Source organism: Paracoccidioides lutzii (assembly GCF_000150705.2).
Source record: "Paracoccidioides lutzii Pb01 unplaced genomic scaffold supercont2.3, whole genome shotgun sequence".
Classification (NCBI taxonomy): Eukaryota; Fungi; Ascomycota; class Eurotiomycetes; order Onygenales; family Ajellomycetaceae; genus Paracoccidioides; species Paracoccidioides lutzii.
Genome location: NW_015440949.1, coordinates 1,572,792 through 1,585,012, shown reverse-complemented (window position 1 = coordinate 1,585,012; position 12,221 = coordinate 1,572,792). Strand labels below are relative to the sequence as shown.

The 12,221-nt window shown below is 44.8% G+C and overlaps 4 protein-coding genes across 4 annotated transcripts; 3 read left to right on the top strand and 1 right to left on the bottom strand.

Annotated features, from left to right (window-relative positions):
* Positions 1 to 1,391: 1,391 nt before the first annotated feature.
* PAAG_01778 (peptidyl-prolyl cis-trans isomerase H) lies at positions 1,392 to 2,681 on the top strand (the record flags this gene model as incomplete). The annotated part of the gene is made up of 4 exons (XM_002796724.2): positions 1,392 to 1,455; positions 1,830 to 1,975; positions 2,227 to 2,364; positions 2,487 to 2,681. 4 exons carry the CDS (start codon positions 1,392 to 1,394, stop codon positions 2,679 to 2,681), a joined length of 543 nt encoding a protein of 180 aa, XP_002796770.1.
* A 544-nt stretch (positions 2,682 to 3,225) lies between these two features.
* Positions 3,226 to 6,755, bottom strand: PAAG_01777 (alanyl-tRNA synthetase; the record flags this gene model as incomplete). Its single annotated transcript, XM_002796723.2, has 6 exons — positions 3,226 to 3,399; positions 3,482 to 5,890; positions 5,967 to 6,002; positions 6,065 to 6,091; positions 6,157 to 6,302; positions 6,392 to 6,755. 6 exons carry the CDS (start codon positions 6,753 to 6,755, stop codon positions 3,226 to 3,228), a joined length of 3,156 nt encoding a protein of 1,051 aa, XP_002796769.2.
* A 167-nt stretch (positions 6,756 to 6,922) lies between these two features.
* On the top strand, positions 6,923 to 7,772 carry PAAG_01776 (hypothetical protein; the record flags this gene model as incomplete). The annotated part of the gene is made up of 2 exons (XM_002796722.2): positions 6,923 to 7,049; positions 7,177 to 7,772. 2 exons carry the CDS (start codon positions 6,923 to 6,925, stop codon positions 7,770 to 7,772), a joined length of 723 nt encoding a protein of 240 aa, XP_002796768.1.
* Positions 7,773 to 9,421: 1,649 nt separating this feature from the next.
* On the top strand, positions 9,422 to 10,287 carry PAAG_01775 (hypothetical protein; the record flags this gene model as incomplete). Its single annotated transcript, XM_002796721.2, has 2 exons — positions 9,422 to 10,027; positions 10,087 to 10,287. The coding sequence occupies 2 exons, from the start codon at positions 9,422 to 9,424 to the stop codon at positions 10,285 to 10,287; spliced, it is 807 nt and encodes a 268-aa protein (XP_002796767.1).
* Positions 10,288 to 12,221: the final 1,934 nt, after the last annotated feature.

The following is a 12,221-nucleotide window of genomic DNA, read 5'->3' as shown; positions in this document are numbered from 1 at the left end:
AATCTCATCAGAGTTTCTTTACTAACTTCTGATATCTAATCACTAGAGTCAATTGTATTCTCTAACATTTCATCAATCAGATTTTTATATGTATTATTAGACTTATCTGATTTCTTCAGAATCATCTTGTCTATTTTAAATACTTCAAAAACACTTCAACAGACTGTAATAAATGTAGATAGTGAATCTGCAGACTCTGAAGTTCTATTTTCTAAGATTCTATTCTTAGATTCTTAATTTTATCTTCTTTTTGATATATATTTTTCTATCAAATCTAGCATTTCACCTGAATGTAAATTGATTATTGATGTCATTCAATTGTTATTTATATTTTTTCTCACTTTATTTTTAGCTGTTTATTCACAGCTTCTTCTCACATTGTTCACAGTAAAAGACCTCTAATTCAAGGGTCTCATAACCTCTTAGAGGACCATTTTTAACCTTGTTGTATTGTGGGACTCTAAGCGAGCTAGCTACAACTAATAAATATATAGATGCACGTGACCTCGGGTAGCCGGGGAATCTCTCCAACAAGGGAAAAGGGGGTGCCGGGGTCTGCCCCAATTACAACCAATCCATGTGGTCACGTGATCAGATCACAAACAATCTGTAGCCGCACCACCTCACGTGATGTACGCGTATATCAGTTAGCTGGCCAGTCCTCCCACCAATGGAAGACCAACCATCCCACACAATCTACTGGATTACGTGATGGTATTACGTGATAGGAATAAACCTAATCTTGGCGCCGGCGCGCTGAGCCTAACAGAATCTGATTAATAGAACTAAGCAATAAATCTATATAAATTATATGAAAAATTCTAATTTGATTATTTGATTTTATAATTTAACTAAGTTTTTTTTTAAAAAAACTATTTATTTAGCATTCTTATTTACTCATTAATTGATTATATTATAATAATTAATTTATTATAATAAAATACATATTTATAAATATAAAAAATTGTATTTTAAAACTAAAATAAATTATCAAGTTTTTTCATGAATGCAATCAACTTAGTACAAGGTTCAAAACTTCTCAGAAGGCATTAAAATTGAAATTTTTAATCATTTCACCAGCCAGGCCATAATCTAACAACAAATATCAAGTTCATGCATCCTCTGATATTGGGATGGTTTGCTAGCTTACAACCATAGATGCATGGCTGTCTGGATCACGTGAATCGGTCTCCAGACCCTTTATTACTTAATCCACTAATATAGTTATTCTCCCTCTTTTTTCATTCTGATACTAAACAGCAATTCTTCACCAGGCAAAAAACACTCCAGATGCTCAATTCTGGCTGGAATCACTTACCGGAGACCCAATTAATCACAATTCCAAACACGCTCTTTAATCTTTAAGTCGTTCAGTAGTACACACACTCAAAATGGTCGCCCGTCCCCGCCGCAATCCAGACAACCCAGTGGTCTTCTTCGATATCACTCTTGGAGGTATGTACATATATTATTGCATCCATTCATTCCGTTAGTCAATGGTTGTCCTTGTTGCGTAATACTTGGGAGATATAGGAGGAGATTATTATTGAGACACAAGAAAGATCTTAAGGTGTTTAGAACACCAAAATGTGTTTGTTCTGTGCAAATATGCATTCTCACTCGCTGTATCCAGAGTTACCCATCTGGAAATTGCTGAAACTGCTGAACTCGTATACACTATATTTATACCTCATTCCAGTCAACCTCTCACGCGTCATAATACCCATCACTCACGAGCTCTTTGTTTAGCTTTCTTTCTCCTTGATGCTGGAGTTTCATATGTCCATGTCTATCAACAACCTCCAGGCAATGCTAACCCTTTCCCATAGGACAAGAGCTAGGGAGGATCAAGATGGAGCTCTTCGCAGATGTCACCCCCAAGACTGCCGAGAACTTCCGCCAGTTCTGCACTGGCGAGGCCAAAAATGCCCGTGGTAAACCTCAGGGCTACAAAGGGTCCAAGTTCCACCGTGTGGTATGAAAATTTTTCTGTTTCCTTGATGACCTTTCCATTCTTAGTTGTCCGTGCCTATCGTGTCTACTTTACGTCTTTGTTTGTCTTTATTTTAGCTTGTCATTTCCCTTTTCCACCATTGATTGGGAGGATTTGATGTACAACTCAATTACGTCATCAGCGTCTGGCACCACATAATTGAATGTGTATAGTCATTGCGTGTTTGCTTCTTACCAAAATAACCCTTTATGTCTAACCAATAGTTTCTACAGATCAAAGAATTTATGATTCAAGGTGGTGACTTCATCAATGGTGATGGAACTGGTAGCGCGAGCATCTACGGCTTCGGCAAGTTCGCTGATGAAAACTTCAAGATCCCACATGACGGCCCAGGCCTTTTGAGTATGGCTGTAAGTGTCTTATCCTTTCACACCTTCCCCTATTCCCACTCTCATTCATGCAATGCGGCGCACAACAGTATCCTGCGTCTCCATCTCCAGCCGACTAATTTCATTTTAATTTCCGTCCATAGAACTCTGGCCCCAATACCAATGGCTGTCAGTTCTTCATCACAACCACTGCTACACCATTCCTCAACAACAAGCACGTGGTTTTCGGCCAGGTGATTGAGGACATGAACGATGTCGTGCGTCGGATTGAGAACACCAACACCAAGAGAGACAAGCCGAGCCAGGATGTCGTTATTGCACAGTGTGGCCAGATCTGAGAGTTGATCAGTGTAATCTAAGCTTGAAAGCGGAAGAAAGAAGGAATGATCCGATGAAGTGAAAGGGAGGGTGGAGAAAATGCAAAATTTGCTATTGAGACATGGACTTATGAATAATTAATATGATTCATGTCTCAGTTCGATGATGTATTTGTACTTCGAGGGGACGCTAGCTACTTTTGCTACGTGCACAAATAGTGATGGAGGTCGGAGAGAGAGTTTGCTTGACAAAATAAGAACCTTTCATGTTTCAATCAGATTCATCAGGTTGAGATGGCCTGGTGCCTCTCCAAAGACATTCCCGAGTGGATTGTGGTGCTTTACGAATGTGAAATGAAACAAACTCAACAAGCATCAGTTGATATCTTGATTTTCCCCCTCTCCCCTCTAAAGATCCTCCATGAAAATTAAAATATAATGGCTAAGTAGGTATTTATATCGCAAAAAAGTATTACACAATATGAAGCTATTTCAGTAAAACAAAGAAAACAATGATACTTAATTCTAATCCGTAGTTGTCGTGCCTCAACGCTCAGCCAGCAAGTCAGAGCTTAAACTTCTCCAGGTACTCTGTAGCAGCCTTTATAGCCTCATCAAGCTTGTCAGCGTCCGTCCCATTTCCAATGGAGATGGGCGCCTTGCCTCCTGCACGTCCGCCAACAACGTTGGCCACGGAATTGGCCCAATCGTTCGGAGATGCGCCTTGTTGGCTTAGGTTCTGTAACATTTGAAGTCATTCTGTTAGCATAAGCCGAGTATGCGATAGAACATAAACAGACAAGGACCTCTAAATAACGTACCTCTGCAACATGACATCCATGTACAATCTTCCCAGCCTCCTTATCCGCCGCAAACACGTAAAGCGACTTATCCTGCATCTTTGTCTTGACAAAATTCAACGAATCGCTAACTGCCTTGGCATTCGCCGAGATGGGCAACTGCAGCACAAGATGGGGTGCATCCTTATTCTCAGGGGCCTGGAAATACCCCATAATCGCATCGAGTGCCTTCTTCGATTCTAGTTTCTGCGCCGCCTTCTGGCCCTCCAACACCTTCTTGTGGATCTGCGTGAACTGCTCGCGGAACTGCGCCTTCTCAACGGCGGATATCGTCAGCTGATTCAGATCCACCTGTAGTAACTTGGCCTCCATCTCCTTCTTAGGGCCCAGCTCCATCTTCTCGAAACGCTTCAGACGCTCGCCGAATTCCTTGGCGATCCGCTGTACCTCGTGTGCTTCTTCGCCCGTCACGGCAATAATGCGTCTGATGCCCTTGGCAATCCCGCTCTCTTCGAGAATGACAAGATCTTTGATATCTCCCGTCTTCTGCACATGTGTGCCGCCGCAGAATTCGATGCTGATTTCCTTCCAGCGGGGGTCGTGGACATCTTTGAGGATCTCTTCGAGCTCGACACCGACGGAGACGACACGGACGGGATCTGGATATGTTTCACCGAAGACGGCGCGCACACCTGTGATTTCACGTGCGATAGAGAGGGGGACATCTTTACCGTATACGGCGCAGTTTTGGCGGATGTAGTCAGTGGATATCCTTTCAATTTCCTCGAGGTCTGAGTCTGAGACGGCGGATTTGTGGGAGAAGTCGAAACGAAGCTTTTCAGCGGCGACGAGGGAACCCTTTTGTTCCACACCGTCGCCTAGGACTTTGCGGAGGGCAAAATTGAGGATATGAGTTCCCGTATGGTTGTTTCTGATAGGCCATCTTCGGAGCTCGTCATATTCTGCGATCACAGAGTCGTTTACGTTGAAGGAACCATACTTCATGAAGCCAGTGTGAAGTACGTATCCTCCATATACTTGAACGTCCTCAACAGTAAGTTCTGCCTTGCCGTCGATGATGATCTTTCCAGTATCATATTCCTGGCCACCCTGTTCTGCGTAGAAGTTGGTGCGGTCAAGGATAATACCGAATTGTTCGCCCTCTGGGATATCCTTTGAGGAATTAACAAACTTCTTGTTATGGTAGATGGCTTTGATCTGGGAGGTGATGTTGCCTCTGCCAAACTTCGCACTGTCGTCCGTCTTGGGAACGTCATCCATGGTCTCAAGGAGGCCGAGGTCATGGACAGTAAGTTTGACAACATCCTTTGTTAGTTTTCCCTGACCCTTGCTTGCCTCCTTAGCCCTTAGCCGGGCTTCTTCGAATTCACCGTTATCAATCTTCAAACCTCGCTCTTCAGCCATGAGCTGGGTCAGATCCACAGGGAAACCAAACGTATCGTAGAGTCTCCACACATCTGCCCCATGTAATCTGTCCAGGCCTTTTTGTTTAGCCTGGAGGGCATATTCTTCAAAGAGGCGCTCTCCACGGTCGAGTGTCTTCGCGAAAGAAATTTCCTCCTCATCCAGAATTTCCATCACGTCCGTTGCCTTCCGTTTGATTTCAGGGAACATATCACCCATCTGCTCAACCAGTGTAGGTACGATTTGCGAGAAGAACCCGCCGATTTCAACGTTCAGATACTTGCGCGCATACCGAGCACCTCTACGGAGAACTCGTCGTACCACATAGCCTCGACCCTCGTTGTTTGGCACAGCCCCATCGGATATCGCAAAGGTTAATGTCCTAATATGGTCAGCAACAACGCGGTAAGCAGTATCGACTCCGTCAACGTCCTCTTCGTGGAATTTTCCAGTATATGGACGGGAGCCTGTAATCTCGCGGATCTTCTCGAACAGGGGGGTGAAGACATCCGTGTCGTAGTTTGACGATTTGTTCTGGAGAATCGAAACAAGTCGTTCGTAGCCCATTCCAGTATCGATGTGCTTGTTGGGTAAAGATCGTAGCGACTTGTCCTGTTCGCGATTGTATTGGATGAAAACGTTATTCCAGATTTCCAGCACATTGGGGTCATCTTGGTTCACGAGGTGGGAGGCATTGCGGCCTCCAATCCTATCGTAATGGATTTCACTGCAGGGTCCGCATGGCCCTTGTTCTCCCATCTCCCAGAAATTATCTTTCATGTTTCCTGAAAGGAGGTGATCCTCTGCAACGCCGACGGACAACCATAGATCCCTGGCTTCCAAATCTGGTTCAATGCCTGCATCTGGATTCCCCTCGAAGTAAGTCACGTATAGCCGGTCAGGGTCGAGGCCGTAGACTTTGGTGAGAAGGTCCCATGAGTAACGAATAGCTTCTTTCTTAAAGTAGTCCCCGAAACTCCAGTTTCCCAGCATTTCAAAGAAAGTCTATCGATTGAGTAAAGAACATATCAGTACCGTCGCACGAAATAGAATCTTGTCTGTTATTAGAGCCCAAACTCACATGGTGATAGCTATCTTTCCCAACATCGTCGAGGTCCTAGAGGAATCACGTCAGTGCTAATCACTTGTGACGTTGCATGTTACAGCGCAAGAACATACATTATGTTTTCCACCGGCACGTATACACTATTCTATATGTTAGCCATCTGCATATTTATCAAGACAGAAGTGTACAAAGGAACGCCATCCACCTTCTGCGTGTTATGCGCACGTTTCAGCTGCGCAAAGTCTGAATTCGGTTCAACGGTGCCTAGGAAGATGGCCTTGTACTGGTTCATTCCCGCATTTGCGAATAGTAAAGTAGGGTCTGAGAGGGGCACGACAGAAGAAGAGGGCACTAGATGCGACCAACTAGTTAGTAAAGACTTGTTTAATTATACGTAGTCATAAAAAAAATAGTTAGATTTGAGGTATGACTCTTCTTACCAAAGGTATGGCCGTTATCTTTGAAAAAATCCAAAAACGCATTTCGCACTCGCAAAGCAGGCCATTCTGGCTGCTCTACCCTTTGCGTCGAAGTCATATTGGGAGCCGCCTGAGATCGTGGGAGAGTGCTGTTGTGGCGGCGGAAGAAGAGGGGCGTAGTTGAAAGGGTGTTGGTGATGGCGGGGGAGAAAAGGTGCCAGGCGAAGAAACGTCTCGAAGGCGGCAAAGGCACAGGAACAGAACCACCAACATTAACACCCACCACCTCCACCAAATTGCAGTAGACAGAGCGAGAACAGTAGCGAGTCAAACTCAATCCCTGGTGCAGCACCACACCACTCACTCTCTCACCCCCTACTCCCATCCAAACGGATCAAAACGCAAGGAACAAGGCAGTTAACGAGTGGCGAAAACGGGACAGCTATGCCGGTTCCTCACAGCGTTGTCTAGTTCTCAGACACGCGACTCCTCCCTCACGAGTTACGGGATCTGCGAAAAGAAAGATTCTGCTGTTTAGAATACGGGCGTTGGATGGCACCGGTGAGTGGGGTGTCTTTGGCCTCGGAGGTCCGTGGCAAAAAAAGACACGCTGCCGAAGAGCTTGAGGGCGAGCAACGCCTTGCGAAAAAGTTTGGATTGCTGCATATTGGTCGTATTGGTATGTTTACTCGCCAACTATCGATGTTTGTACCAGCTCTGATTATTTATTTTATCGGCTTGACTTTAGAATAAAATCAATTCACTAACAAAGTCGTTGTTTTTTATTTTTCTGTCTTCTCCTGCAGGCCAGTCTTATCTGCCATCGATACTGGATGATGCTTGCACTATCAAGGAGACGCCAACCTCAGGCTTTGGGGCCGAACAACCCAAGCTCCCTGCCGCTGTTGCTGCTGCTGCTACGAACGAATCAATGCAGATAGACGAGACAAAAGATAGAATCTACATCCACGATCTAGAGAGCGAATTTGCAAAGATCGAAGCTGAGGAAAATAATGTCGCAATCCTTCCAGAGATCGAGAAGAAATTGATGTCCGTGCCCAAGTCGTTATTAAGCACCAAGCCACCCGCCAGAAATGAACTGGTCTTGTACCGGCTGCCGTCCTCGCTGAGTGTCCCAGAGCCCCAGGATAGTGTGCGCAAAGCGATCATTGAGGCTAGGGAGCGTGCGCGAGAGAAGGCGATCGCTGATCAGAGGGAGAAAGAGAAAGTGGAGGGGGAGGGGGAGGAGAAAATCATTACGCAACATTTTCTGAGTCATGAAATGAACGGTTCGTTGATGGATTTGCTGCCACCATCATCGTCTGCATTGCTTCCTTCGCCTGAGTCGCTTGATCTGAATTCACAGGATGATCCTGATGCGATGGATATCGATAGTGCTTGACGGCTGTTTTTACACTTGTTCTTCAGGTTTTCGAAAATAACGGAGTGGATGCTTCTCCGAGCGTTCTTTACTCAAGCTGATATGACTGCTATCCATTTCTTATTATTTTTACAAGTCAGCACGAACAGCTCCAGGAGGTCGGCTCGGAATTAACGACTGGACTGAAGCTGCGGTGTGAATACTGCAGATGGCTAGGAATATTGGGCAGCTCGAGGCTATCGCAGGAAAAAAGTTCATGAAGCCTTGCTGATTCTTGGCTGCTCTGCTTGGTCCCAAAGAAGGAGTTTTCGAAATTTCGAAGGGGTGAGTGATGGAGTGGAGCCTCGGTGAAGTAGACTGGTCTAAACCCTACGTCTGGCTTCCTTTAGGGGAAATTTGGTCTTGGGGTGCTATTCTTCTTGTTCTTTTGGATTTGGGGTGTTTATTGTTATTTATGCTCACATATATATATGGGGACCTATTGTGACCGTGGCTAGGTGGGAGTCAACTATCATTATTATAGTAATCCGGGCTCTATATGGACTCAAATGAAGTCGACTGTTAGTACGATATGATAGCATTTTCAAATACAGAAAACAAACTAGGAGAAATATGGAAATAAAGACCGATTAATTCAATTAACCCACTAGATGCACAGGCGTGGAAATGCGGACGCCTATACTCTCTAAGGAGAGGGGTATATCAAAGAAGTGAAAATAAGGAGCCTATTTATATTCGCATAGAGAGCAGAAATCACTCAACAACTCTCACAATTTCTCTCTCTAAGATGACCCAAATACCCTTCTCGCAAGGTTTCTCATAAGAACTGTTCCACCGCCGCCCTCCATATCCCCAATGGTCAGTATTTACTTTGCGTTATCTCCATACTCATTCCCGTTTCCATCCAAAATAGAGTTCTGCGAGCACAAACTCGCATGTGTGAATCCCACGCATCGATGAGAGGACCACGTTCATCCCTAATATAATATCATGGCTCAGCCTAGCCCAGCCCTATTTCTTGCAGTCAGCCAAGCATCATCGGCATATGGCCATTTGAAAAAGATATATTCTCGGGATGATTTTCTCGTCTCAATTGCGCTTCAAGCCCATCAGCATCTTGTCAAATCAAAGAGACACTAAGTACAGCCTTATCGATCAACAAGATGGTGAATTCTGTAATTCATAGGCTCGGAGATAGCCAGGTCAAAACACCGGTGATATCTTATAGTAGCAAAGAAGAACATTAGGATATAAACCAACATTGATTTTACACATTGGTATGTACATGTACATGTATAGCAAACAGTGCCCGTCCCTCGGTTTCAGGGCCTCGAGCAAGCCAAAATGTCGCAGCTCACCATTGATCATCACCAAGCCATATGTATCCGAATAACCAGTAAGAGTAACGTATCAAACACGAGTTAATGTTTGAAACAAGGTTATTTCCGCGCCGGCGCTAAGCCGTTTACGCATCGGGGAGGGGCAATAATATTCCGGACACATATCTTCGGCTCATGATCAAGACCCACAAGTCTATATAGTTATACGGAGGATAACGATCAGGGATATTATCTGCAGACATTGTACAGTAATTTGAATTCTTAACAGTGAGCCCATTCCATACTTTACTAAACCTCGAGTACCCCTAACCTATCAAATAGAACCAAATCATGGCCCCAGCAGGCTCCCAGAGGCCTTTTTCACCAGGGGAAAAGCGCAAGCGGGATGAGGATAGCGACATAAATGATAGGCCCCAACACGTTGTCAAGGCCCTTTCAAATGACACAGGTGACCGGAATAAAAAGCAAAGGGTTATCGGGCCAACCATGCCACCAAATATAGTAGAAGACAAGAGTACCAGCTGCAGCGACAACGAGAGCGACGACAATTACGGACCCCCCCTTCCTCCAACTCATACGGATACAACTCAACAGACATACAAGGAGGAAATCCAGTTGAATTCAACGTCTGAAGAATCACAACCCACCCGACGAGATGACTGGATGCTTCATCCGCCGGAGCATGGCGACTGGTCTTCACGTGTTGATCCAACGAAGATACGCAATCGGAAATTCAACATGGGTAGAAGTGCAACCGCTAAACCTTCGCTCAGTGGAGTTGCCGGCACTTGGACTGAAACGGCAGACGAGAAGAGGAAGCGGCTAGAGGCTGAGGTCATGGGAATCAAAGCCCCAGCATCTTCCAATGTTACAGGGCGCTCAGGGGAAGCATCTGAATACGACGCTGCGATGTTGAAGCGTGTACAGGAATATAATGTACGTTTATCATCTCGTGCGACATGAAGTGTACGGATATAGCTAACAGCTTCTTATAGGAAAAGAAGAGAGGGAAAACGCTCTATGCGCAGCATCAATCTCGGCCTTCAAAGGAGGAGGAGGATGATCCTAGCGCTCGCCCATTCGATAAAGATAAAGATATCCGGGGTCCAACAAGGATCAACCACGCTCAAAGGCGAGAGTTGCTCAACCGCTCCTCCGACTTTAATACCCGATTTTCTGGGGGGAAATTCCTGTGACATTCTTGATTGGTAACTCTGATTCTCATTCTTTACTCCTGATGGCGCCCATGGCTGGGCCGTATGTAATGTATGAGCGGCCAATTAGCTGAGCCTTAAGATCTGTGGCACAAGCGAGAAGTGAAGTAGCCGCCGTGTTGGATTTGGACCGGAAAAGCCGATTTTTGTTGGACCAGACACGAAGTTATTTGTTCGGCTAGGTTGTACCACGTGGCGAGACAGCACGCCCATGTGGCACGAGGTCATCAATGATATCCACGGATGAGGATATATGCGTGGTGCGCCAGCTGTTGTTCTGGTAAATGCATTACTTCTTCATTGACGTTGCTTTATTCGATGGCAAAACAAAACTTAACCCTTCACTAACAGCATCGTCACGACTGGTGGTGTCGGCGTATACATGACAGGCATGATGGAGAAAACGTTAGGGGTGCACTGGACATCTTCGGCTCCAGGCAAGACGGACCATGTGGTTTCTTGGTCGAATCGAACAGTCTAAAGTATCGATACTACGGCCTCTAAACATCTGTACTTCCTTTTTATACGACATGTGTGTCATCTCCAATCTTGTTACACAATGTTTTACTCCAGCCATCTACCCATCGAGTCGCCCCCTTGAGTGAGATACAGCCCACATATGGGGTGCAATAAGCTATTTTTCGGTTTTCTTGGCAAATGTCTGCGTTTACTTGGACATTTGATACCGACTATGACCACGGTTACTTGGCTATCGATAGAATTTGCGATAGTAGTGGTTTCAGAAGGGCAGAGTGTAGAATCTCATTGGCTCAGTAATTTATGATCTCTCTCTTGTGTCTCCTTCAGTTTTTTGCGGCTATACAAGTTGCCCCTTTTCTCACCCCCATGTTCATGTATGTCCATGCATGTCTTTCTACTGATAATTTACGTACAACATCCAATTTGGTGGTGTGTTTCTGTGCAAACATTTCCGAAATTAGCCCTAACAAAGGGGGAAAAAAAAAGGGGAGTGGGAGTTTTGACGAGATTTTTGGTGGATATTCTTTTGCACGAAGGTGATTCCACTTCTGACAAGTGGTCTCAACGAGTCATCCACAAAAGCCATACGTATCTACTCTACTGTACATACTTTGAAAGGACAGATATTGTTGTCACTGTTCTACTGACTAATTCTTTCTAACAGAGACACTCCATAAAGATCAATATGTGTCCCATACAGGCGAGAAAACCTCTGTTCCCCTGTTGCCAGGCAAATTCTCGAACAATCCGTTTACCAGTCCCGTATACTCCATTTGCCCCATCACCGACAATATGGAAGGAATTTTCATGCCAGTCTCCGCCTGGAGACAAAACTCAGCAAAGACTATTCATACTTAACTCAAATATGTGGAGAAAATTCAACATTATATGGTTACTATCAAGTAGGCTCTGCAACCAGGTAAACCGTTCACAACAAGACGTATGTAATTTAGTTGATAGCCGTCTGACGCATACCAGGAATGACAGCTTCAACAATTCTTCATGGTGTGATATATTTACCGTTGAGCGTTTCTCTGATAAAATATAACTACTAGTCTTTCTACAATACCGTTATTCGTGCCATTTCATAGGGGTGATTACCAGAATGACCAAGTTTCTTCTATCCTCTGTAACCGTTTTATATTGGGGATGTGCCTGTTTGTCACAATGTGGGTGCTTTTCTTATGGCCTTCAAATATTTTTAGACTATATTTATAGACGGTCAGGCAACCACGAATGTAACGCCATCATCTATTATTCTCGGAAAAGACCTATTCCAAAAGGACCGTCGTTTATTAGAATGTAAGGACACGGGGTTGGTGTATGTTCACAGCTGGTCATCCTTCTGAAGGTACTCCTAACTCAGGCACCAGAATTCTTGTTGGATGGGGCAGGCATTCCATTTTGACAATTGGGGAGTGTGCGCTGGCCTTCTG